Source organism: Lactuca sativa, chromosome 1 (genome assembly GCF_002870075.4).
Source record: "Lactuca sativa cultivar Salinas chromosome 1, Lsat_Salinas_v11, whole genome shotgun sequence".
Taxonomy (NCBI): Eukaryota; Viridiplantae; Streptophyta; class Magnoliopsida; order Asterales; family Asteraceae; genus Lactuca; species Lactuca sativa.
The window spans coordinates 76,315,018-76,342,179 of NC_056623.2; the positions used below are offsets into that span (position 1 = coordinate 76,315,018).

Genomic DNA, 27,162 nt, shown 5'->3' on the forward strand with positions numbered 1-27,162 from the left:
GTTTTCGACCCCTATTGCCTCTAATTTGACTAGCCCAGATTTGCGGGCGTTACATATATCGCATGAATTTGGTAGAAAACTAGCTTTGCCTGTTGTTAGACTAGATAATGCCTTATTAGTCGAAGTTGCTAGTGGCAAGTTTGTACCTGTTAGCCATCGTATGAAAAACATCTTAATTGATCTGAATGGGAATAAGTTCCATGAGGAATTATTGCCTATCGAACTAAATGGTTTCGACATCGTTTTGGGAATGGATTGGCTTAGCGCCAATGACGCCGAAATTTTATGCAAGAAGAAAATAGTCAAAGTAAACCCGCCTGGGAAAGATTCGTTTATGGTGTATGGGGCAAATGCAGAGTGAATTCTGGAATCATTTCATTGATGAAAGCCAGAAAATGTTTGACTAAGGGGTGTACATCATATTTAGCATTCGTGATTGATGCTAAGAAGGAAAAGAAGGTGATGCAGAATATTCCAGTTGTGTGTGATTATCCGGAAGTATTTCCCGAAGATCTTCCTGGATTACCACCTGATAGACAAGTGGAATTCCGTATTGACTTGTTGCCAGGAACAACGCCAATTGCAAAAGCACCTTATTGATTAGCACCGACGGAGATGAAGGAGCTAATGATGCAACTTCAGGAGTTATTGGACAAAGGTTTCATTAGACCTAGTTCGTCACCCTGGGGAGCTCCGGTGTTATTTGTAAAGAAGAAAGATGGGAGTATGAGAATGTGCATTGATTACCGAGAGCTGAACAAGGAAACAATAAAGAATAGATATCCGTTGCCAAGAATTGATGACCTGTTTGATCAATTGCAAGGTTCGAGCTATTTCTCGAAGATCGATCTAAGGTCAGGATATCATCAGCTAAAAGTAAGGGAGCGGGATATTGAGAAGACTGCATTCAGAACTAGATATGGACACTACGAGTTCTTGGTTATGTCGTTTGGACTAACCAATGCTCCGGCAGCATTCATGGATTTAATGAATAGGTTTGTAATCCTTTCCTTGATATATCCGTGATAGTGTTCATAGACGACATTCTGATTTACTCAAAAAGCCAAGAAGAGCATGGCAGACACTTGCAAGAAGTGTTAGAAGTTTTGAAGAAGGAGAAGCTGTATACAAAGTTCTCCAAATGTGATTTTTGGATTCGTGAAGTCCAATTCTTGGGTCACGTGGTCAACCAAGAAGGGATAATGGTTGATCCAGCAAAGATTGAAGCTGTGATGAAGTGGGAACAACCAAAAAGTCCCACGAAGATTCGAAGCTTTTTAGGATTAGCCGGATATTACCGAAGGTTTATCCAAGGCTTTTCTTCGATTGCTACTCCATTAACAACTTTGACCCACAAAGGAGCTATTTATGCTTGGAGTGAGAAGCATAAAGAAGCATTCGAGAAGCTAAAGAATAAGCTATGCGAGGCACCGATACTTTCTCTACCCGATGGAGTTGAAGACTTCGTTGTCTATAGCGATGCGTCTGGGGTTGGATTGGGTTGTGTTTTGACCCAAAGAGAAAAGGTGATAGCATATGCGTCTCGACAGCTGAAAGAGCATGAAAAGAACTACCCGACTCATGATTTGGAGTTGGCAGCGGTAGTTTTCGCTATGAAAATATGGAGGCATTACCTCTATGGCACGAAGTGCAAACTTTTCACTGATCATAAGAGTCTCCAATATCTCTTTAATCAGAAGGAATTGAATATGAGGCAACGACGCTGGCTAGAATTACTTAAAGACTACGACTGCGAGATACTTTACCACCCCGGTAAAGCTAATATTGTTGCTGATGCTCTCAGTCGGAAAGTCAATCTTGAAAGGAAAATGCCAAGAGCGTTGAGAATTGAAGTTGTCTCGACCATTGTGGAAAGTATAAAGAAAGCTCAAGAGGAAGCTTCTGAAAAGAATGACCGAAAGGAGGAACTTTGGGCAAAACGTTGGTATTCGGTGTAAACAGTCACGGACTGAAGGTGTTCCAAGATCGGATTTGGGTACCTAAGTCCGGAGGAATTAGAGATCTTCTGATGGAAGAAGCTCACAAGACCATGTACTCGATTCATCCGGGTAGCACTAAAATGTATAGGGACCTGAAACCCTACTACTGGTGGCCGACGATGAAGCTTGATGTTGCAAAGTATGTGGCTGAGTGTGTGACTTGTGCGAGAGTAAAGACAAAACATCAGAAACCGTACGGGAGTTAGAACCATTGCCTGTGCCTATGGGTAAGTGGGAAGACATTGCTATGGATTTTGTCACTAAACTGCCCAGAACAAAGAATGGCCACGACATGATTTGGGTGGTCGTTGATCGATTCACTAAGAGTGCGCATTTCATAGCGGCCAAGGAGAAATGGTCTATGGAAAAGCTTGCAAATTCTTACGTGAAGGAAATTGTGAGGCTTCACGGTGTTCCGTTAACGATTGTGTCGGATCGTGATAGCCGTTTCACCTCACGATTTTGGAAAAGTCTTTAAGAGGAATTGGGTACCAAGTTGTGTTTAAGTACAGCTTACCATCCGCATACTGATGGTCAGAGTGAAAGAACGATACAAACACTTGAAGATATGTTGAGAGCATGTACCTTAGAATTCCTAGGTAATTGGGATGAACATTTACCTTTGGTAGAATTTTCCTATAATAATAGTTTTCACTCGAGCATTAAGATGGCACCTTACCAAGCTTTGTATGGACAAAAGTGTCGTACGCCGTCTTGTTGGCTTGAGGCTAGGGAAAAGCAGTTTATGGGACCGGAGATGGTTCATCAAACTGCTGAAAAGTTGAAAATAATTAGGGAAAGAATGTTAGCAGCTCAGGATCGTCAAAAGAGCTATGCTGACAAGAAGCGAAGACCGATGACTTTTGAGGTTGGGGATTCGGTTTTGCTTAAAGTCTCGCCGTGGAAGGGACATCCGAAGTACGCCCCGCGTACTCGTGTACGCCCCGCGTACTCCGAAGATGTCGACACTCGCAGCAAGTAGCTTCGGATGACGCATGCCATGACGTTTCGGACCTGTACGCCCCGCGTACTCCAAGGCTCCAGCCTCCTATAAATAGGATGCGAGGGCAGTCGGTTCTTTTGTTCATTTTCTCTCTTCTCTCTCCCGTTTTGCATCGTTTTGCGTGCCAGAAATACCCCGAAGCCCCGGTATTATTCTCGATCCCCGAGGCAAGTCCCGAGATCCCGAAGATCCCGAGAAGTGCGGTTCCCGAGTCGAAGCTCTGCCCGTGAGAAGTTCGATTTTTGTAGAGATCTTCCAGATCTGCTGTGGATTACTACTTCTACAAGTCGTAGTGCTGTCCGATCATCTTCTGATCAAGTGAGTGTATACTACCTTTCATAAACACGCTAATAATACAAGTATGGTTCGAGTGTATTAAGTATATTGTTGTTTATATGTGTAAGTGCGTAGTTACTTTCTTCTAACGCATGATTATGAAGTATTTTATACGAAATACATGTTATGTGTATAATTTGTTGTTATGTGTGTGAATGTATATTCACCCTCTTCCATCTCATAGATCTGAATTGCTTTCTATGAAATACGTGTTATGTGGGTATGCCTCATCTGTTATGTGGAATATATATTGAATGAAAATGCTATACAGGTTTTAAACTATGTATGAAAATATATATTTTTATCTACTAATATGTTGGGTAGAACATGGGTAGATAGTTGGTGTGTAATAAACAGATGAGAGGCCTCGATGTTGTTGTTGTTGTTGATCTAGTTATTCAGCGGAGTATGGATAACGACCACAGACTCTTTCTAGACAGTCCAGTGGAACGCTACCAGGTTCATAACCTGTAGGTGTTGTGAACGATGTGTTCACCGGTATACTCTATCCCCCTCATGGTTGCCTTTAGGATATCTATTGTTGAGGAAACCCCTTAGCAGTGATGTCCGTCCCGATGAAAATCCTAGATTAGGTCCCTTGAGATAGATGTTGTTTTAGGGACGTAAAGTGAGGATAACGGGAATGGGTAATCGGGATAGTGATTGGTTGGTGAAATTAAATATAATTAATTTATTGTGGGTTGAAAACCATATATGTTCACCAGGCTCCCAAGCCTGACCCACTCAGTTTTAATTGTATTACAGGTAGTGGCGCGAGGGCATAAGATGGTTGAATCATCAAGTTGTTTTGTTTACAAGTCTGTATATGTATATATTTGTTGAATGACTTGTAATGTTATCGTTTATGATTTATGGTCTGTATCGGAACATGACATCCTGAGTTTTGATTATATAATGAAAATGCATCTCTTGATGAAATGCTTTGATAAATATTATTTTATCACGTTTTGTTTTGGGAACAAATTCCGCGACTCTTTCAAATCAAAAGGATTTACTCTGAAATTATTTAAAAGCATAAATGAAAATTGGTCTTTTCTGGCCGTGATTTTGGGGATGTCACAATCTTAGGATCTTGTTTTTCACATTATGAAATTTTCAAATTATGATAATAAATAATGTCAGAAATGAGTTTTTCTGGCGCATGTGGCATTCTTTTTAATGTATTTACTTACCTACTAATATTTGTTGTTAACTTTTTTCAGCTTTAAACTGTATTAATTGGTTTGGAATTGCATGTATCCTGCCATTTTCGACAGGTGTGGTCACTGTAAGAATCTTGCACAAGAGGTATCTATCTTGTTTCCTATATTGTCCCCTTATAAACACAAATTATCTTTCTTGAAACAGTATAACAAAAAGTAATGATTCTTACTATTATCTTTTATGTGCAGTATGAGTGGCAGGGTACCATTAACTTCATGGAAATTTTATATCATTATATGTCTTTTTTTTCATGAATTTATCTGATTGGTGAAATTATGTTGTAGGATGCGAAATCGTTAGTGAGTGATGTTGCTAATGCTTTAACTATAACTTTGAAGGCTACTATGCATACTTGAACTCTTTTGGAGCAGATGAGGGGTATTTGCGGAAAAAAGTTGAGAACAAGCTGGGAATGAAACTTGTTCATTTCAAAATGAGATGCAATGGTCTTGGTGGTGATAGGGGAAGGGCATTGCATCTCTCGCTCTCTCTTTCTCTCTCTCTCTCTCTTTATTTTTCTCTCTAACAAAACATTATTGTAGTATTTGGTATGATGGAATAAAGGAAGGAATGGAATGGTTCATTCCCATTCCATTGGAAAAATTGTTATTGAAACTATGCTATTCTGTAATTGCAGGTAACAGTTCTAGGAACTTCTAAACTTTCTGGTTCATACATCTGGGACAGAGCATAAATCTGGTTCATAGCTCACCTTTTTATCCATGCTATTGTTGTTTCTACAAATGGTGTTTTGGTTGGATTTTGGTATCTGCTCATCAACTAAATAACAATGGAGGAATCATTGTGTTAGAACTAGTTTTTTTTTCTTTTTTTTATTGAACTTGTAGTTTAGTTATTTTGTGAAAGAAAAATAACAGCATTGATAGGGTAGTGTTTGGTATAATGCAATCGTGCAAAGAATGGAATGGTTAATTCCATTAGAATGAAAATCGATTGTTTTGTATGATGAAATGGAATGGTTGAAGGAATGTATGATGAAAGACTCATCAGGTTATCATTGGTACATATATATTGCAATGAAGATCTTGTTAGTATTGACTTTGTGTTGATATATATATATATATATATATATATATATATATATATATATATATATATATATATTAAAACTTGAAATGTATTGAAATGATACCTGATCATATGTATTATCTTTAAATTTGTAAGTGCTGCTCATGGAACCTGTAAAGTTACAAACATCACATTGGAAAAGAATGGAATGGTTAATTCTAGTAAACTTTTCATTAGATATGGTTTCGATTATCAATTGTAGTTTGTTTTGTATAAACAACTAAAAAAATTCAAATTATGTTGTTTGTTTTTATTAAACCGATCGTGTGATATATTTTAAAGCTTTTGATTGTATATATTTGAAATGTTTTATATTTTAATTTACTGTTTTTTTTTGTTTTATTGTATATAAGACTTTTATTGTAAATAAAAATCCTGGGAAATTAAACAAATCATAGGGGCATGGATAAAATCTATAAAATCAGTGCAGAACCTATAGGGACGACTTATCGTCTCTATTGGGATATGTATAGCGACAAGAAGTTGTCGCAATAGGTTTACCTATGGCGACAACAAATCGTCGCTATAGGGTTGGCTATGGCGACGAGGCCTATGGTGACGACATGTTGTCTCTAGGATCTATAGCGACGACTTTGCACCCTATGGCAACGACTTTTGTCGTCCCCATAGGTCTTTAATCTTGTAGTGTTTATATGCTAATTTTTTTTTATTCATACTTACAATGTTTAGGTATAACTTTGCAATCAAAGTTTGTTAGTTTTTATTAAATATATACGTTAATACGTATCATTTTATTGTCACTTTTATACAACAATACATAAAGTTGATCTATATTTGTTAATTATCTATAATAAAGTCCTAAAATTATTGAAAAATTATTTTAAGCTTTTTTTTTTTTTTTAAGAAAATCAATTTAATTAGATTTTAGTTTATTCTAGCAGCCTGCAGATGTTAAAAAACAAACAATCTTTTTCATTCATACTGCAAACGTTTAATCCACATCTTCTACTATAAAGGTCTACAGATGTGATCCGCAGACTGTAGAGATTTTGCATTAGAAAAAACAAGCAACACCTTAATTAACTTCTATATTCTAATAAAGTTAATCTTTGTACTCCAAAGAACAATTGACTATTGGAGTGTATCACACCCCCAAACCAGAACGGCGAAAACGTTTGAGGGTGAATGATTTCATGTATAGTATCATAACATAATAAATAATAGTGATCAAATACATACAACCATCATAATTATAAATAAGAAGATTACATTGTATCCAAAACATTGTTTGATTCAATACCGAATACATACGATAAAAATAATTAACGTGACATCGTGACGCCCCATCCACAAAAACCCTTTGATTACATGTTTATTGATTCCCTGAGAATACAAGTAGTTTTGAAAAGTGTCAACAATTAAGTTAGTGAGTTCATAAGAGTTTTGTATAAGAAGAATCTATAACTTTTCCTTGTAAAATGATAGAGTGTGCTTTCAGAAAATCCAATATTTTCCTTAAAAATGAGTTGTAGGTCTTAAACCCTAAGACCAAAAATGTAAGTAGTGTTGTACTGGAAAATAGTATCTTGTAATTTTATCATTAAATAAAACCATTTGAATGTATGTTAGCACCGTAAACCAAATATATTGTTAATACCTCATGTGAGTTATTATAACCGTGCTAAAAGACATAGATGACACGTTACGACGTTCTTCGAGCGTCGGAATGTTAGACATTTGTCACCTTAGACCTGCCGGTCTAACTGTAGCTAGCAACTTAGGTGCGGGATTGTCAGTCCCGTATAGATCTATACACAAGTACCACACTCTCTTATGGGAGATTCTTGTTATAATACATGACTTTTGTAGGTACTCTGATAGGTACGTGAAGACTATGACTCACAAAATTGTATCAACAGGTTTGCGTATAGTGTAATGAAAACCCTTTTGTAAGTGGGAATATTGCCTTTCCATAGTGTAAAATAATTCTACCTTTAAATAATTATATGTTTAATCCAAAATGATAAAGTAGTATTTCTGACCCACAAACTATACCAATGATAGTTTATTATGAATGTTTTGTTAAGTCCATATATATATATATATATATATATATATATATATATATATATATATATATATATATATATAAAAGTTAACATGTCTAGATGTTTTAAAAGATTATATCATATAAATTTATATCTAACACAAGTATAAGAACATTTAGTACGATAAAGCCAATTTCTAGTTTTTGGTCATTTTTAACGACATTTACCGGTAACTAGTAAAATATAACTTTATAAAACTCATTTTTACATTTTTGGGATACTTAAATCAAGTTAACTTTATTTGTTTAAAACCATATATTTTTAGTCAAAACCAACAAAAATGATTCCATAAACTTGTTATGACCATTTTTGTTTGAAAATCTATTTTTACATAAAATTATAGATTTTTTAGTTTTCTTTTTGTAAAGCTAACTCCTTGATATTTTTGTCTAGTTTCAAAATACATGTCCAAAATAATATATTTTGGGTTATATCCCACGAAATGGTATAATAACTAGGTTATAACCATTTTTGCTAGAAAAATCATATTTTGTCCATAAAAATCTTAGTCTTTGTAGCTTTATAGTTATAACTTTTTCTTATGAACATATAACATGGTTTATGTTTGTTTTTCGTAGTTTTGCATCTTAAACAATCGTACCACAAATAATATGTTCTAAAAACTAGTAATGAAACATGAAAACATTGTGTTATTATTCAAAATTTTCTTGTATCCCCCCTAAAGCATGAAAATCTCGAAAATATAGGGTATGAACTCACCTTGAGTGTGTTTGTGGTTGGATAAATAGGTGAAGATGAAGATCCTTAAGCTTAGAAAACTTGAAGGTGGTTGAAGAACACTTGAAGATAATATTATCCTATGGGTTTTATGATGGGTTTGAGCCAAAAGAACATCTTATGTGCTAATGCAAACCCTAATGCTTGGATCTAGGTTTCTCTATTATACATGCAATTCATCCAAGTCTTACAAAGCCTAGATCTAGTGTATATAATTTGAAATTGACATAACAAAACAGATCTAGATCATTACCTTTTGTTCAAAGCTTGAATCTTCTTGTCCTTGGAGCTTAGAGTCACAAATGTCACTCCTCTAATGGCTTACAAACACCAATAACAAGAGGATGATCTTGGAGAGAGGTTGGAGGATCTAGAATTTGGCTCTAGCACTCTTAGGAATAGGGTTAGCCAATTTCTGAAGCCTAAGGGGTCTATTTATACTTGTGATGCTAGGGTTTCAGTCAAAACCCTAATTGGATAGCTTAGACCTTAAGCAGTCCAAAGAACCTTCCAGAATAAAAGCCTTGGATGAAATTTAGATGAGCTCCCACTCTAATTTCGTCCACCCCTTAGTTCCAAAGGATTCTCATCCCAAATCAACTAACACAGTTGATAGTTCCAGTCCCCTTTATTTAATTAATCTCTTTTAGCCACATAATTAATTCTTGTCTAATATTAATTAAACCATATGATTTCTCTTTTAATATATTATTCACATAACATATTAATAAATCATAATAACCTCTTTATTCATAAATCATCCTATCATGTTGCTTTGGTGAAGGCAACCCAAAAGGACCATGCACAACCGAGTCAAGTACTTACCAAATATAGTTACGGGCTTAACCACTAATCCAACATTTTAACATATGTTAATGTGCGTAAAAGTCACAAAACTAGTATGAATGTGTATAAAAACACAAAATTAACAAGGAAATGCTTACCAAAAATATAAGAACCAACTTGAAGGAATAAATATTTGGAAGATTGGAGCTTTATTCTTGAGAGAAAATGGAGGAAAGACGAAGATGGTGGGGGTTTGGAGACCCCTTGACCGCAAGTTAAAAGAGAAAGGGAAGAGGGTGGGGTGAGGTGATGGTTGCTTGGTTGTTTGTTGGATAAAACTTGGTTATATGTTGTGTAATACTTTTGTTGGGAAAAAGTGCAGCCATCTTATTTCTAAGTCAACCCTTGTATATTTTATAAAAATGTTGGTATTTTTATAAGAAGAGTGTTAATTTTAGGGTTTAGGTTATTTTTGGTCATTTAACTTTTGGTTTTGTGCTCATTTGGTCACTTAACAATTTTTAGGTTTTAAAAGGTCATCAAACTTTTGACTTTGTGCTCATTTAGTCACTTAACTTTTAATTTGGTCACATTTAGTCACTTAACTTTTAGATTTGTGCTCACTTAGTCACCTAACTTTTAAAATTGTGCTCATTTAGTCACTAAACTTTTGAAAAAATTTAAAAGTTTAGTGACTAAATGAACACAATTTTAAAAGTTAGGTGTTTCAAAAGTTTAGTGACTAAATGAGCACAATTTTAAAAGTTAGGTGACTAAATGTGACCAAACCAAAAGTTAAGTGACTAAATAAGCACAAAGCCAAAAGTTTGATGACCTTTTAAAACTTAAAAAGAGTTAAGTGACCAAATGAGCACAAAACTAAAAGTTAAATGACCAAAAATGACTTAAACCCAAAAAATTATAAAAGTATGGTATAAAAAATATATAATTACTTAATTTGACTCATAAAAATTCAAATCATTATAAAAGAATAATTATCAATAAAAATAATAGCACAATGTGTTGAAGATATTATTTATACCAAAATAATATATGTTGGAGTTATCGTAATAAACGTTGTTAATCAAAAATATGATTTTTATTCAATAACCGGCGAAAAGAGAGATATTTCGTATTAATACTTTTTAGTTGTAAATTAGGAAACATCAAGATTCACCTAAAATTTTAATATGGGTCGAGTTGACTTTCATTGACTTATTGACTTTTGTTGGATCCAAAATTGACAGTTATCAGAGAGTGTTCCTATTGGAGTTGTTGACATTTGTGAAGCCATTTAAGTTAAAGGTACAACTTACTAGATTTTGGTTTGATTTATACATGAACTTTTAAGTAAACTCTTAAAATTTATAACTTGGAAATGATATTTTCTCATTTTATGTAGATTGGAACTTGGAAGTAAGAGTGATAAGGGGTTTATTTTTTAGTAAGCAATTTAGTGTTTGTTAATCAACTAAAGTGCGTTAATTAAAAACATTATAATCATATTGATTTATCAAATGTAAAAAATTTAGTTAATTTCTATTTGTTTCTTTTAAATATGCTAAAAACTTGGTTATTTTATTATTTTAGTTTTTTGCCCAAAAAATATTTAATTTGTAAGTTTTCACATTTTTTTGTCCTGTAATAGCAACGCACCCAAGTTCCACTACAATGTAATTTAGTCACATATTGTTCTTATTAGTAGCGAAATATAAGTATTTATTTCAGTTGATGCTTTCTATATTCTAAAAAATAGAGTGTTTATTTTTGATGCTCTTAAAGCACTGAAAATAAAGGTTTTTTTTTTTTTTTTGATTGTTTTAAGCATTTATTTCCACAACCACCTCTTTCTATATATTCAACTAAAGGTGCGACTTTCTTTCGAACACAAGTGTTTCCATGCCCCATTACCTTTAAAGTTTGTTATTATAATGGCGTGGTGATGCTGAATAAATCTTGTCCCAGGTGTGCTGCTCTATTACTTAGTACAATGCTATTATCATATTGCCTTTATAGGTATAACTTGATACACGTCAAAATTTTCGTCAAAGTAGTTGAACCAGGTTTAGAAAAAATGGATTTAAGTTTATTTATATTGTTTAATTTATTATTATTTGATTTACATAAATCTATTGCTTTTCTTGGCACTAAAATTGTGCAGAGATGCTTTATACGAGAAAAAAAAATCATCATCTATTTCATCAAGTTTGTCGTGATCTTGTGCTGGAAGGAGAGTTGTATAAGAAAATGAGTTTAAAAGGAATGCAAGAATGTTTTTGAATTTGGGGAAGAGTAGTTAAATGCGGAAATATCGTAGCTTTAGATATAAAATTTGAGCAATCACTACTACTTAGAAACCTAGCAAATGTTTTCACTTTTAGAATACCAAATCGACCTCTTAAATTATTTAGCTCAAGGATTGTACATGTGTTTGGAAATTTACTATGTATTATTTATGATATTTTTAAGTTCCTAAACATGTATCACACAGGTTTTAACCTTATATATATATATATATATATATATATATATATATATATATATATATATATATATATATATATATATATATAGTTATGTTATTTTGTTTCTAGTCACTATTGTGTATCAGAATGCATAGATCTGGACCATCGGATGAAATATAATCAAAGGTCTTTGATCTGAGGGTCTATGAACCAGAATAATGTTGATATTCTGGTAGATTTGTAATATATGGAAGAAAAATGTGTCATGTTTTCGTATTTTATTAAGAAACTTGATAATACCATATAATTCATCAAAAATGTTCTGAAACTTAAAGAAAGATAACTGTGTATGGTATTCTGCAATAATGTTCTGTTTATATGAGCGTGACCATGGTTATTGTTATGCTAGAATAAGTATACTTGCTTGTTTTACTGGTTTAAATTGTAAAGTAAATTGCTATATTTAAGTTGTTAGTTAGCTTTTTTTTACAGGTTTTAAAGTCTAATGGAATCACAATTTGTATATGATTTAGAACATAAAACTGAAAAAATCGTAGTCATTGTATGTTGAACAAGGTTACATGGTTCATATTCTGATAGAATGTTCTATGTATATGAACCTAAACTATGTTGATATTTTGGTAGATTTGTAATATAAATTTCTATATTTAAGTAGTTAAGTAGTATTTTAGTAGAATTGTAATCTAATTTTTTATATTTAAATAGTTAATTAGCATGTTAAACTGAAGAATTCATAGTCCTTGTATGTGGAATAAGAATACATGTTTTATATTCTGTTAGAATATAATGTGTATAAGTCTAGTTGTTTTACATGTTTCATATTCTAATAGAATGTTTTGTATATGGCAACCTAAATATTGTTAATATTTTGGTAGAATTGTAATCTAATTTTTTATATTTAAATAGTTAATTAGCATGTTTAAGTGAAAAATTCATAGTTCTTGTCTTTGGAATAAGTATGCAAAAAACACATTCTATTAGAATGTAATGTGTATAAGAACTTGAACATGGTTGATATTCTGATAGCATAAGTGTATTTGTTTTACTAGTTATCATTGTAAGATAAATTTCTATACTGAAGCAGTTAAGTAGCATTTTATATGTAATTTTAATTCTAATGGAACCACAGTATGTAGATGTTTAATGACTGATACTGAAGAATTGAAAGTTACTGTATGTAGAATATACAACATGTTTCATATTCTGGTAGAATTGTAATCTAAACTTCTATATTTAAGTAGTTAAGTAGCATTTTAAAATGAAAAATTCATTGTTTTTGTATGTATAATAAGCTTAAACACTCCTAAATAGAATGTGATATTATATATGAGTGTGAAATTTGATTGTATGAATCTGATAGAATTCTAAATTAAATGTATTTGATTCTTGTAGACTTAGCCTACTTGTGTTATTAGTTTACTCTGTAATGAAAATTTATGCTATCTATTGTTTGTTATAGAAGAACAAATTCAGGAAGAAGAACATTTGAACCGAGAAAGAAGGTCAAAGAAAAAACTTGATAAATCAGTTGAACAAAAGACAACTCCTAAACCTTTAAATGCACTAATTTTGGAAAGAGAGATAAGGTCGAAGAGGCAATTTGATAGAGTTCCAAATGTAAAACATTTAAAAAATAAGGGAATTGCTGAAACTGTCAAAGAAGAAAAAGAAGATAATGTTAGAAAAACAAATAAGGAATACCCACCTGGTTTAAGATACCTTCCAACCAGAATGAAATGTGATAACATCACTGCAGCTGTTATGGGAATGTCGCCGGAACAGAAACAAGCAATCTTGAGAATGGGTTTTGGATCAATTCTGCAAGTGAATATTACAAGTTATCCGGGACAACTTAGCTACTATTTTTTAGATGTTTATGATGCAGATAGTAAAAGACTTGTCCTACAAAACTCTGTTATTGAGATAACAGAACAAACAGTTCATGATATGATGGGGTTGCCATTTGGTGGAGAAGACGTCAATGAGTTACCATTGTGTGATAAGGGAAATCAAATTCTAGAAGAATGGAGGGGACAATATAGTGGTGATAAGTTCAATAGTGAGGAGTATTTAAGAAGGATTCAGGCTACAACGAAGGATAATTTGATGTTTAGGCTGAATTTTTTGACCCTATTTGTTAACAACTTCATAGAGTCAATGTTGATGGGAACAAATCAAATAAAAGTGGTAAGGAAGTTGGTGTTGGTAGAAGACTTTTCAAAATTAAATTGGTGTAAATATATGCTTGATTGTTTGGGATCTAGAAAAAAACTATGGAAAAGGGATGACAAATCAAGCTACTACAGTGGTCCTATTACACTTCTGATTGTAAGTTTGAAATATTTTTATATGAATGTATATATTTCGTTTCGATTTATTATTGATGTATTGATTAAGTTAATGTTTTTTTTTTCAGTTGGTGTACGTGTATAACATGAAGTATTCTATCAAGATAGACAAAAGGCTTCCTTTTATTGGGCATATAAACGGTGCTAAATTGTTAGAGGTTCAACAATTGGAAATCAGTTTGGGAGGGTTCGGGAGGCAGTTTCGGGATGAGCATGATGATGTCGATATGGGCGATGAAACAAGAGCTGAAGAACAGCAGATGCTAAGCTTTAAGAGGGATTTTGGAGATGAAGAGGTAATATTATGGTAGATTATGAAGTACATATTCTGAAAAGTAATAGTTAATGATATATTCTAATAGAATATATAGTACACATTTTTTGTAATGTTATCATTTATTAATTATATGTGTTTCAGGCGTACGCTGCTATTATAGAGCATAGTTATGGGGTAATTGTAACAGAGAAAAGTACTATGGAGGTTACGTTGAAGGATGGGTTGTTAAAATTCCCTCATAGTGTGGTGCTGAATGAGTGGATGGAGAAAATGAATGAACTTTTTAAGGGAGTGTTTGAAGGGGCAGGTAACAAAAAAGTGCATGAGCCTACCTGCTTTAATGAGGTAAATATGAATGATGTAGGTGATGGCGGTGAAGGAAATAGTTCACCTGTTAGAGGATTGATACTTATTGAAGTTAATACAGAAAAGGAAGACAATTATACCACACCTGTTGATACGACTTCTTTGACAATGACTCAGTTTCATCGACTTCCAGGGGTGAATGAGGAAATGATCAAGTTGTTGGATGAAACTGAGTTACAAGTGTATAAAAAGAAAAAGCGAATGGCAGTAATCAGTGGGGATAATCTGGTAGGAAGAAATATAGGAGAAGCTGTTGATAATGCTGGAGGAAATGATGATAATGACAAAAGGGAAAAACGTATTCCTAAAAAAGCAAAAGTATTTCATTCGCCCTATATTGAAAGAATTGTTAAGGTTGGGGAAAAACTATCTAAGGATGAAACATGGATATGCAATTCAGTTTTTGCATCTACAAGAGATGATGGGTCTGTATTTATATATATGTTTATTTATGTGTCACCTATTATATTTCTATAATTTTAAATTGAATGTATTAAGATTGATGTTAGACATATTTTTTTTTCACAGGGATGAAATTTGGGACATTGGAACAGGTCATTTGTTGCACCAGGGTTTTGCATATCAATTTAATCATGGAATGTTTTTGCATTCTAAAATAATTGATTGTTGGGCTGCGTTTTTAAATAAAATGGAAAACTACAAGGATGAATCATCGCTTTCGAGATTTTTCTTCGATACAACTATTGTGGTATGAATTTATTTTGTAAAGAAATTTAATAATTCAAATGTATTTCTGTAGAACTAATTTTGATGTTGAGTTGGGGTTTTCAAACAGAAGATATATTGAATGAGCTAAAGTCGGAAGATATGAAATGTAGGCTTTTTGCTACTTTATTGCGAATCTACACTAAGAAATTTGATGTGAAGCCAAGTTTTAGAGACGTTGCACTTGTAAGATTCTTTTATAAATATAAGATTTGTGGCATCAATTAATATTAACTTAACCTCTTCTTTTAATGTGTACAAGGTTTTCTTCCCAATAGTTGATGATGGAAAGTATTACTTACTCATCTTTGATCTGAGATCAAGTTTGTAATACATAGTAGATCATGTGAAGAGAACAAGAACTTTGGAAAGAAAGTATGGCATGATACCAAACCTGGTGGTAAGATAATCAATAAATTTCTGATTAATAGTTTTCCATTCTAAGGAATATTATAAGAGTATTTTTTATGTGTCTGTTTTAATTAATGCTAGAAAAAACTGTTTTGCAACTACTTGACATCACAACATCATCCAATGGAAAAAACGTTAACTTTTAAAGCAGCACGTGTGATGAACATATCTTGGCTAGTCGAAAAAGCTGGAACAGAATGTGGAATATACCTCATGAGGCATATGGAAACGTACATGGGGGAATATGAAGGGCGTTGGGAGTGTGGTCTTACAGGTAAAATGCCTGCTGATGTGAGTGCTGCAATTAAGCTAAGGACGAAGTACATGGCAAGATTGTTGACATCTGATTTCAATAAGTTCAAGAGTATGATAGTTAAAGATTTTGAAGCGTTTCGTAAGCTTGATATTTTGGAACAAGATATGCTTCTAAGAGAGTCAGCTGAAAACAGGAAGAAAAAAAGAAAAACAAAGGGTCGTAGGTAAGAATTTGGCATGGTATTTAGTAAGTTGACAGATAAACTTTGATATGTCATGAGCTGAACTTGTTTTTTTGAATGTTGAAGCATGAATCTGCCTTATGTTAGATGTTTGAAATAGTAGTTTGTCTATCAGACGTTATGAAGTAATGTTATCAGTAGTATTCGATATATGTTATAATGGAATGTTAATTTTCGTATAATGGGTGTCTTGATGCGTTGTTTAAAATATGGGTTGTTGATGTTGTGCATTGTGAAAATCAAAGGTTCTTGTTAGTAATGTAGTTTTCATATAATGAAAGTTATCATTACTAATGCATCTGTTGATGTTTTTTTGTTTCTAATAATGTTGTTAATATAATTCATTGTTGTGGTTAATAATGTTTTGTGACTATTGTGTCTAGAATATTTTTTTTTTACAAATTATATGATGATGATGCAAGGTAGTATTTGTTATGATTTTGTTAGAATACGTTATTATGAAATAGAATATAAATATAATGAATTCTTGTCTGCAAATTGCATGTATCGTTTGTATATTACAGTAAATAATAAAACATTTTTGTTAACATTAAAATCAATCTTAAAATGATTGAAAGAAGTTGTGTATGTTTCTGTAAGTTATACAATCGATGGAAATTTTGTATTAGAATTTTTGAAAATAATGAATTTATACAGTCGATGGAATGAATTTTTGTATTACGTTTTATGAGTATTTTTAAGTAATAAGATAATATAAATATTGTTATGTTGATTGACAATGTCATCGTCAATAGTAATAAAAGTGAATACTTTATTGAACGACATAAAAGATAACAATAAGTGTGAATCGACATAATTAAATCAAATGTCATTCTAATAAACTCAAAAAAAAAAAAAAAAAACAAGGAACTTATTTCTTGGTGTTCTTTAGAGGACAATTTCTTTTGTCATGATGAACCATCTGTTCACATGTAGCACATTTTCTCTTAGGTTTCGAGATTTCCTTCTCTATCATCTCTTTTGTAGATTTTAATCTTTTCCCACGACTACCGCAACCTTTATTACGAATATCTGTAGGATTCTGAATGTCATTAACATCAGATTCTACATCAGGACCAACCACACCTAAAAGCTACTTGAAATGATCTGCTCTGGTCGGTAGATCATGATTTGGACAGTCGTCTACGAATTTTTTTTTTCAAGTTATTCTGTTCGTCGAGGTATAACTTTAACTTTGCTGCATCGTGACTCAAAAAAGACACACAACGGTCAACAGTTGAAAAAATATCAATAGCAGTCATGTCGGAAGTAGAATCGGCGAAAGAATTAGTGAAGCGTCTTTTCAGTAATTCTGTTGGAATGACATCCCTACGCCAACGTTTCAAAATGTACTTTTCAGGAATTTGTTCGATGCCATAAAACTTAAACACATAGAATATGTGTCTGCATAAGATACCTAAATGTTCAAAATGCATACAAATACATTTGAACGAACCATCTTTTGTTGAGTGTGTGACCTGGAAAATATAAGATGATTAGTGAGAATAATTAAGTTGCAAAATTTTAGTGGTTAAATGTAAATGATAAAATGGCAATTAATGTGAAAAAAACATACCGTGTATTCAGTATCCCTTATAAGACAATCGTAATTGTATTCCTCATCTTTGTCATCAACATCGACATCATTTGTTTGCCTAATAGTTATGTTCTTTCTTTTCTCCATAACAATAATCGTGTCAACACCGTTGGAAGATATCACATTCTTTTGGAAACAATTATCTTCAGATCTTGATATCTCCTTCTGAACCTGATAAAATATCTTTCGTGTATATACCTTTGAAGCATGAGGTTCATACGGAGTATGGGTAATGAATTTAGGAAAAGTGGTGGCAGTATTAAAATCATTGAGAATTTGGTTATGTCGTTGTCGTTCCATAACTGATTCAAATGTCATCATAAACATGACAAGATAAGAACCGGTTAGTGTCGTGGTTTGAAATGACCAATTCTGACTTTCAGACAGCGATGTAGTCCGCATAAGACCAGACATTGGAATGTGCTTGAAAAATGCGGGGATCCAAGATTTTCGCAATCCATACATTGTATTCATCCAAGTGTTATCAGTAATTTTAAACTCCTCCAACATCTGATGCCACACATTCTCGAATTCATGTGGTTCCAGCTTAGAATTCCAAATTATAGAGTGAAAACGCTTTCGAAAATTTTGATTGGTTGTTGCATCTTCAATTGATAAAATCTGTATAAATTCATTCTGTTAGAATATGATATCATGAAGGGAGAATGTGGAAAAATAAGTTTAGAGTCGGAACGAAAGTAAGAGTTAAACTAATTGATTCTGTCAGAATATGATATAATTGTATAATCATAACAAAAAGTTACATTTAAAGACAATGGGTTTGTCAGAATGAATTGATTCTGTTAGAATATGAGATAATGAATGCATAATTTTAAAAGAAATTGTAGAATGATAAGAAAAATTAAGAGTTAATGCAATTGATTCTGTTTATAACAAAACATTCTGGCAGAATATGAAAAAACAATTGTAGAATCATACCAAAAAAATAAGAATAATAATTTTTTTATGCATACCTTATTTGGCAACTTCTTCGTTATATGCCACATACATAACCTATGATGTGCCAATGGGAAAACCTTATGTATAGCTTTTTTCAAAGCTGGATCTTGATCAGATAAAACCAATTGATGTTGTTTTCTAAAAGCTTTCAAAAAAGCTCTAAGCAACCATTCATAAGAAACTCCATCTTCTTTACTTAAAAGACCAGCACCAAATGTTACACATTTTTTGTGATTGTCAATGCCAGTAAACGGTACAAAAACCATATCATACCTATTTAAAAAATAAAATATTAGTTTACATAAATGGAAATAATGAAATTCTTATTGAAAAATATTAAAGGTTATAAATACTTATTCATGTTGAATGTGGCATCGAGTGATATAACGTCTCCGAATGAATTGTAATTATACTTTGCTGTTTCGTCAGCCCAGAATAAAGAATTCAATCTCTTGTTCGACACTTTATACTCAAAAGTAAATGATGGGACATTTTTCTTCCTATCATTCATCTTGTCAACAAGGAATTTTGCGTCCCTCCCACCTATGTAACAATTAAGATTCCTCCTAGCATTCTTGAAATCAGTAACCAATCCACCTCGAACCGAAGGACCAACCTAAAGAGCACTATACAGTCTATGTGCTTTTACAGGACCAATGTTCTGTTTTGACAAATTATGAATGAAAATTTCCTGGGAATAATCAAGTTTTCTTTTTGAACGAGATAAGTGCATATTGCCTTTGCTAAACAACTCATGATTATGTCGCTCTACAAAATCACTCACGACATATGTAAGAGTACCGGGAAGTATTTCTAAAACAACTTTCGCTTTACAATTCCTCCCAAATAGATCTTTCCTTCTTTGAGTCTTCTTATGCTGAATATCTAGAGTATCTAGTTTACTAGTATTCGGATTACCTTCCCGATTGCACACAATATGTCTGTTTGTAATAATCCCATTTTTCATTTTTTGGACTCTTCCAAGCCTGACATCAAAACCAGATTCTAATGCATATTTTCTATACATTGTTTCTGCTTCACCATATGAATTAAATTTTGATGAGACTTTTGGTTTGATGTCGTCTAAAACAATCGGAGTCCAATACAAGGTGCCACCAGGAGAAACATAATCATGAGTAACATGTTCTTGTTCTGCTTAAACATAGCAAATACAAAATTATTATGAAAGAATTATATAACTTTTATTTTGACACAATGTTATTTTTTATGTAAAAAATAAAACAAAAATTCTGAATTGAAATTGGTACCTTTAATGAAATCAATATTAAACTCTGTATCTTCATGAGTAACATGTGGTTGTCCTGTTTAAAATAGAGAATACATAATCATTTTGAAAGAATTATATAAATATTATTCTGAAAGCATTATCTTTTTTCTGTAGCAACTTCAGTATCATGAATTGGATTTATTACCTTCACTGTAATCAATATTAACCTCTATGTCTTCATCAACTAAGTGATTTTCGTCTTCATCATTATTTGCGTCCTCTTTATGTTCAGCAATGAAAGTATTAACAATATAGAATCTGAAAATAGAATGAAAACTCAAACAAAAAATCAAAAAACTAACCTAAATTAGGATTACTGCTTTCTCCTGTTTGAAATCCGTCATTATATAGTGTATCATTATCAGGAAAATCGAAATCTTCAATTCCATTGCCATCATCACTAGCCAAATAATGTTCCTCATAAATATGATTATTGACATCTGGTTCTTGATCGCCCATTGCTAAGAAATTCCGAGAGTGTTTGTCTATGCTTTGTTAGTTGAAAAATCAAAATATTTAAAAATGTCATACAAACTAGATAGGGATGAAAACGGATTTCATGCAAATTAAAAGCCTTGATATTAGGGATCAGTGATAAAAATAAATGATTCCGACTTGATTTTTTTTAAAAACATGATAAATGGAAAAACATGAAAACGGTACTATATTCACATTCCAAATATAAAAAATTCCAACATTACATTATATTAACTATTTAACAATAAAATTATCTATTTTTTTAAGAAAAGTTGCAGAATATTTTATTGACGAAAGTATTCTATTAGAATGATATATAAATATGCATTACAAAACTTTGCATGTTATCGGAATGAAATAATTCTATCAGAATACTATCGCAAGTATGACTTATAAAACATATCAATTTTTGTTAACTCGAATCAATGCAAGCATTAACAACTTTTGTTAACTCGAATCTGCTATGATATTCTATTGGAAAGATAACCTGTATGATCATATAACACATAAATATATCATAGAACACAAACATCTTATTAATTTTAACCATAATACTTAAAGAAAACCACATATAATTCATCAAACGACAACTTTATTACACTGAACTGAAACTTGATAATACCATATAATTCATCAAAAATTACTTTTATTTTACTGAAATCAAACTAAATAATATCTAAAAACGTCCAATTTGATGAATTTCTTGTAGTTTTATGATTTCTTCAATCCAGAAGAACAATTCCTGCTATCATGACCAACTCCAAAGCATGTTTTACATCTTCTTATTTTCTTCACAACTTTATTCACCGGATTCTTGGAATCATTGACATTACCCAAATCCTTCCCTGGATTTTCATCATCGTTTACCTGGAAGATTAACAGATTTAATACATCTGAAACAAAATCAGTATTAGCGTTGACATAAGCTTGTAAATATGTAGCAATACCTGGTTCTGATTTCTAGAATGAACATCCATCGAATGAGTAACACAAATTGATCGGCAGAGTAGGTATTCGAGAATTGTGATATGTGTTTGTGGATCGGACGTTAAAATCAATTATATAGTGAAAATTACATTAAAGATAAATAAATCAATCAAAAAAAATTGCCTAATATAAAGGGATAAGATCCAGATTAAATAAGGAATTAAAATGAAAGATTACCTAATTACCCTTATGGATTAAAAAAATTAATTAATAATTTGCTAAATTGTGATTGGTGCATTTAGGCACACAATACTTATTGAAAATATTTGAACCTAACTCTCTCTCTCTCTCTCTCTCTCTCTCTATATATATATATATATATATATATATATATATATAAGTAAATTACATGAAAGGTCCCTATGGTTTAGGGTAATTTAGGCGTTTGGTCCCTAACTTATTTTTTTTTAACTCGGAAGGTCCATAATACTTGTTTTTGTTATGCGTTTGGTCAATGTCTTACCTAAAAAGACTATTTTGCCCGTGATTATTTAAGGGTAAATTACACTAATCGTCCTTTGTGCACATGCCAGAAAACGTGTTTAGTTCCTATTTTCAAAAATTAACTTGGATTGTCCCTTATGTCGTTAAAAGTTGCACGCTTCATCCCTCGTTAGTTTAAATTTGCATGTTTCATCCCTTGTGATACATAAAAAGACTATAATACCATATTCTTTTTCTTTTTCATTTATATTGAACATTTTTTTTTATATTTTTTAATTATTAAAAATTATTTCAATTATTTTTCAATTTTGTTGAATACACCTGACCACCACCGGTAATCTACACCATCACCTGAAAATGAAGCACCACCGCTACTCCTCACCGGAAAATGGAGCACCACCGCCACCTCTCACTTAATCTCACCCACTCCTTCGTTCAAATTTCGAATTTTTCACTGAAAATAACCACAAACCACCACCTCATTCACCGAACTAGCTACGTATACTCAAACCGCCATCGAACCAACCATTTATTGTTAACACCACCACAACCTCTATCGAAAAACCCAATTACAAATCTAGAAAGAATAATCAGGGAAAATGAGGAAGGAAGAATCATCACATGGAAATGTTTAATTCGAAATTAGTAAAGGATTTAGAGTTCTTAAATTGAAAACATATCTGATTCAGTGAACCTCCAAATATGATTCGATACCAGGGAGATGGCAAGAGGGGGTTGTAAATCTATACTTCGTCTAATTCGTTGTTCATCAATTTCTTACCCCTTAATTCGTTTGTCTTCTTCACTCCACAAGAAGAAAGAGACGTATTTGGTGATCGATTGGAGGGAGAAGAATAAGGTTGTATCTGTGTTGAGACTTGTTGTAGGTATAAACACGCAAAATCGGAGCCAAAGGTTGTGGCGGCGGTTGCGATTTGTAGAGAAAGACATGTTGCATTATTCTCCTTCTCATGCCCTAACTAAAACCCTTGAACATCCGTCTTCGAAAATCTCTGGATGGTACATCACATTGGCCTCGATTGAATCAATTTCTTACCTTAACTTCATCATCTCAGATATGTAAACTCTTCGTCTTCTCCGATGAGCTTCAAGAAACTCCTCTGATTTTGCACCCTTTTTCTGATACAGACCAGATTTCTAGGTATGTGGTCGACGACATAGTTGCAGAAGAGATGACAAGGTGACTGAGCGGATATGTGATGGTGGTGCTTTATTGGAAGTCATCGGTCTCCTTCTTCATCTATACGCCACCGTTGGAAGTTGCTGACGGAGTTTGAGATCAAGGTGGCGATGGTGTTTTGGTTCAGTGATGTAGGTATGCTGTGAAGGAGGTAAGAACAGGGGATAAGGGAAGTTCCATACAGAGGGGTTGGAATATCTGATTTATTTATTTATTTTTTTAATTTAAAACTGGCAAAGAAATTAAAAAAAATGAAAAAAATAAATTAGCAAGGGTAAGACAATCATTTCATATCAATAGGGACTACGCGTGTAAGAAAAAACAAACAAATGGACAGTCCAAGTTAATTTTTGAAAATAGGGACTAAACACGCTTTCTGACATGTGCACGAGGGATGAATGAAGTAATTTACCTATTTTTTAATTTATTTAAATAAATACACACCAACCCTACCCCCCACCTTGCCTTACCTACCCCAACAATTTTCCCTATTTAAATAATAGTCTTTTTATGTAAGATAGAGACCAAATACGTAACAAAAACAAACAATAGGGGACCAAGCGCACAAAAAAAAACAGTAGGGACTTTCCGAGTTAAAAAAATGAGTTAGGGACCAAGCATGTAAATTACCCCAAACCATAGAGACCATTCATGTAATTTACTCTCTCTCTCTCTCTCTCTCTATATATATATATATATATATATATATATATATATATATATATATATATATATATCAAAGTTGTAAAAATCGTTCGACGGTCGATTGAGGTTAAGGGATTAACCCGTCTTGACGAGAATTAATCATGGATTAATCGGGGACCATAAATTATTAATAAAATATTGAAATTAATCAAATATTAATATATCTTAAGAAAAACAAGTACTTTAAAATTAGAAAATAAAAATATTTGTAATTTGAAATTTTGAAAATACGAAAATATGAAAATTTTGGTATAATAGTTGAAATTTTGAAAATTTTAGAGTAAAAAAAAAGTTGATTATTTGAAGTTTTTGACTTTTTTTGATATTTAAAAGAAAACAACGATTATAAACGAATTTTTATTTATTTAAGATATCTATTTATTTTGTTTAAATACATATTGTATACGTATAAATATGAAAATACTATTGGTATAATTTATATTATATTTTATGCCTATTTTGTCATATTAGTACATGGTTCATATTATATATATATATATATATATATATATATATATATATATATATATATATATATATATATATATATATATATATATATATATATATATATATGAGTTAGGTTCATATATAACCCTCATCTATTGTGTGAGTGTATGACAAATTCTAGACCAATCAATAGATAGTGGCATTATAGTAAATTGACTAATTAGTTAATTAATTACCCAAAATTATAAGACTAAAATTATGGAATTTAATTAATATTGTTTACAATGATTAACATTTTTTTGGCCAAAAGTAAAATTCGTTCAAGCCTGTCATCTTCTCCATTTTGCTGCTTGGAATCACCCACTGAATCTTATCATGACCATCATCATCTTCATTATCTATCCACCATAAACCCCTAAAATAACCCTAAAATAATACCACCAACCCCCATCACCAGATTCATCAACGAAAAAACAACCATCGAAACAAGACATGCTCAATTAGGGTCCAGATCAGTTGAAATATCTTGTATAATTGAAGAATCAACCATGTCCTTTATATTGAAAGACATAATCGAGCTCGAATATGGAAGATTAGGGCTTAAATCAAACGAAGAATTAAGATGTGGTACACCCAAATGGGCATCTGATGGATTTTCATATGTCATTGAACTTGATCAACTATTATAAGTACATATATTGAAGACCAAGGTTTGGTTTACCTGTATACTACACTACAAAGTTGCAAGCTCGAATCCTTGGATATAACTCGAAATTGATTCCATTCAAGAAGAAACGAGGTAAGATTTTAATGCTTTAACAAAAAACATATTTCTTTTATTTGCTTTACATGTATATTACACTAGCTAAACTTACTTTAGCTTCAACATTTTTTTGACTGTTTATGTATATATTTCGAGGTTATTAACTCAATTAGGGTTGTCTTTAGTATGTATGCATACTGTATGGTATCTAACTACAAATGTTTATCTTAAAAAACTTAGAAAGCATATTATCTCATTTGCAAATGGCCATCTTAAAATTAGCTTTTAGTTTATCATAATGATCTTGATTGCAAATAAGGTGTTGGGATTACATTTGAATGTTTAGTTTCTGATTTGCTTATAACTTTGAACTATATGCCCTAAGGTAGCATTGGTTTGGTATGATGGAATTGGAAAAGGACTGGAATGTCCCATTCCATAGGAATGACAATAACTTGTTTGTTTTACATGATTGAATGCAATAGACTATTCCCAAAAAGGAATGTGATTCCCTTCCACTTAAAAAAATCATTATGCCATCAAATGGATCAAAAATTGCAATATCATCTGTACTACCATATATATTTATGTAATATTTTAAAAACAAAACATGTTTAAGGTTTTCATTATTTTATTATTAATATGACTTAGTTGGGTTCGGTCTTGTGGGGTTTTGAAGAGTGATTAGTGAATATACGAACTTGGAATTTGCATCTAGTAAATAATTCTTGTTTTGAGTGGTGCTATGACAGGTTGAAATTGCAAAATCCTATAAGAAAGGTGGAGCAACATGCCTGATATTTGAACTAATGTGATATATTTGTGTTTATGTTAAGATGGCCAACTCTATGGAGCAACATCCCTGAATTTTTTAACAGATGTGATATATTTGGCTTAAGCTTTGTTTGTTAGTTACTTAATTTGTTCAGATCTTCAATTGTTTGGCTAAATGGCTTTGTAGCGTAGTTGCTTAATTTCTTGAATTCTTGAATTGTTTATTTTTTAGTAGTTGCTTAATTTCTTGAATTCTTGAATTGTTTATTTTTTAATCTTTAACTTTTTTTTTTTTCTACAATGATTCTACATCGAATTGTTGACTTGTTTTGATCTTGGTTATTTACTATGTGGCTTTCTAATTTATATGACCTTAATATTGCAATTTCTAATAGTACTTTTATTTATGTAAAAGGAAAAATGAAAAAAAGGAGAGCATAATGATCTTGCAAGGTTCTGATGATGACGTTATCAACTTCATTTGGAGAAGAAGTTGAAAAGTGTTGTCTAAAAAAAGAAGCCTTAAAGTTTGATCTCATTGCATACATTCTCACAGAATGTCATTTTCACAATGTCATTCTTATAGAATGTCCCATTTCATTGTATTCGTAATTATGTCTAATTCTCATGAGAATAGCATTTTTCCAATTGTAAATTATGTTCATTCTTATCATAATGTATTCTTTTTGTACTTGTAATTTAGTTTTTTTATTTATTTAATGTCGTATTCTTTAAAGAATGTTATATATATATATATATATATATATATATATATATATATATATATATATATATATATATATATATATATATATATATTAAAATGTTCAATTATTCTTCAAGAATTTAAGTTATGCATTTGTAATTAATTTATTAATTTTCAAGAATGTATTTTTTCCATAATAAAGCTTATTATTCTTAAAGAATTTTAGTTATGAACTTATGATCCACGTCTTATTCTTCAAGAATAATAAGAAAGAAAGTTGAATTTATCTCTAAAACGTTCCTGAAAAGTTAATTTTCAAAAATGTTATCTTGTATTTCTTAAATTTTGATTTGAAATTTCCCTTAAATTTTGGTTTGTATCATTTAATATCCAAAATTTCCTAATTTGTTTGTAAACGAAATATCAAATTTACCCTTATTGGTTTTTTAAATTT

At 31.7% G+C, this 27,162-nt stretch overlaps 1 protein-coding gene across 1 annotated transcript; it reads right to left on the minus strand.

The window, feature by feature from the left end:
• Window positions 1–17,227: 17,227 nt before the first annotated feature.
• On the minus strand, window positions 17,228–20,660 carry LOC111886043 (protein FAR1-RELATED SEQUENCE 9-like). Its single transcript, XM_052766003.1, has 9 exons — window positions 20,504–20,660; window positions 20,347–20,421; window positions 20,182–20,235; window positions 19,832–20,065; window positions 19,267–19,456; window positions 18,928–19,186; window positions 17,933–18,574; window positions 17,504–17,834; window positions 17,228–17,421 (listed from the first exon to the last, which is right to left on the minus strand). Exons 1-9 carry the CDS (start codon window positions 20,658–20,660, stop codon window positions 17,228–17,230), a joined length of 2,136 nt encoding a protein of 711 aa, XP_052621963.1.
• Between the last annotated feature and the right edge of the window lie 6,502 nt (window positions 20,661–27,162).

Excerpts from the sequence above, each read along its gene's own strand:
- LOC111886043 (XM_052766003.1), bottom strand. The coding sequence starts at position 20,660 with ATGGGCGATCAAGAACCAGATGTCAATAATCATATTTATGAGGAACAT. Across the intron at positions 18,575-18,927 it reads CGAAGAAGTTGCCAAATAAG|ATTTTATCAATTGAAGATGC; the intron begins GTATGCATAAAA and ends GAATTTATACAG. Across the intron at positions 17,422-17,503 it reads TAACTTGAAAAAAAAAATTC|AATCTGATGTTAATGACATT; the intron begins GTAGACGACTGT and ends GTCCTGATGTAG.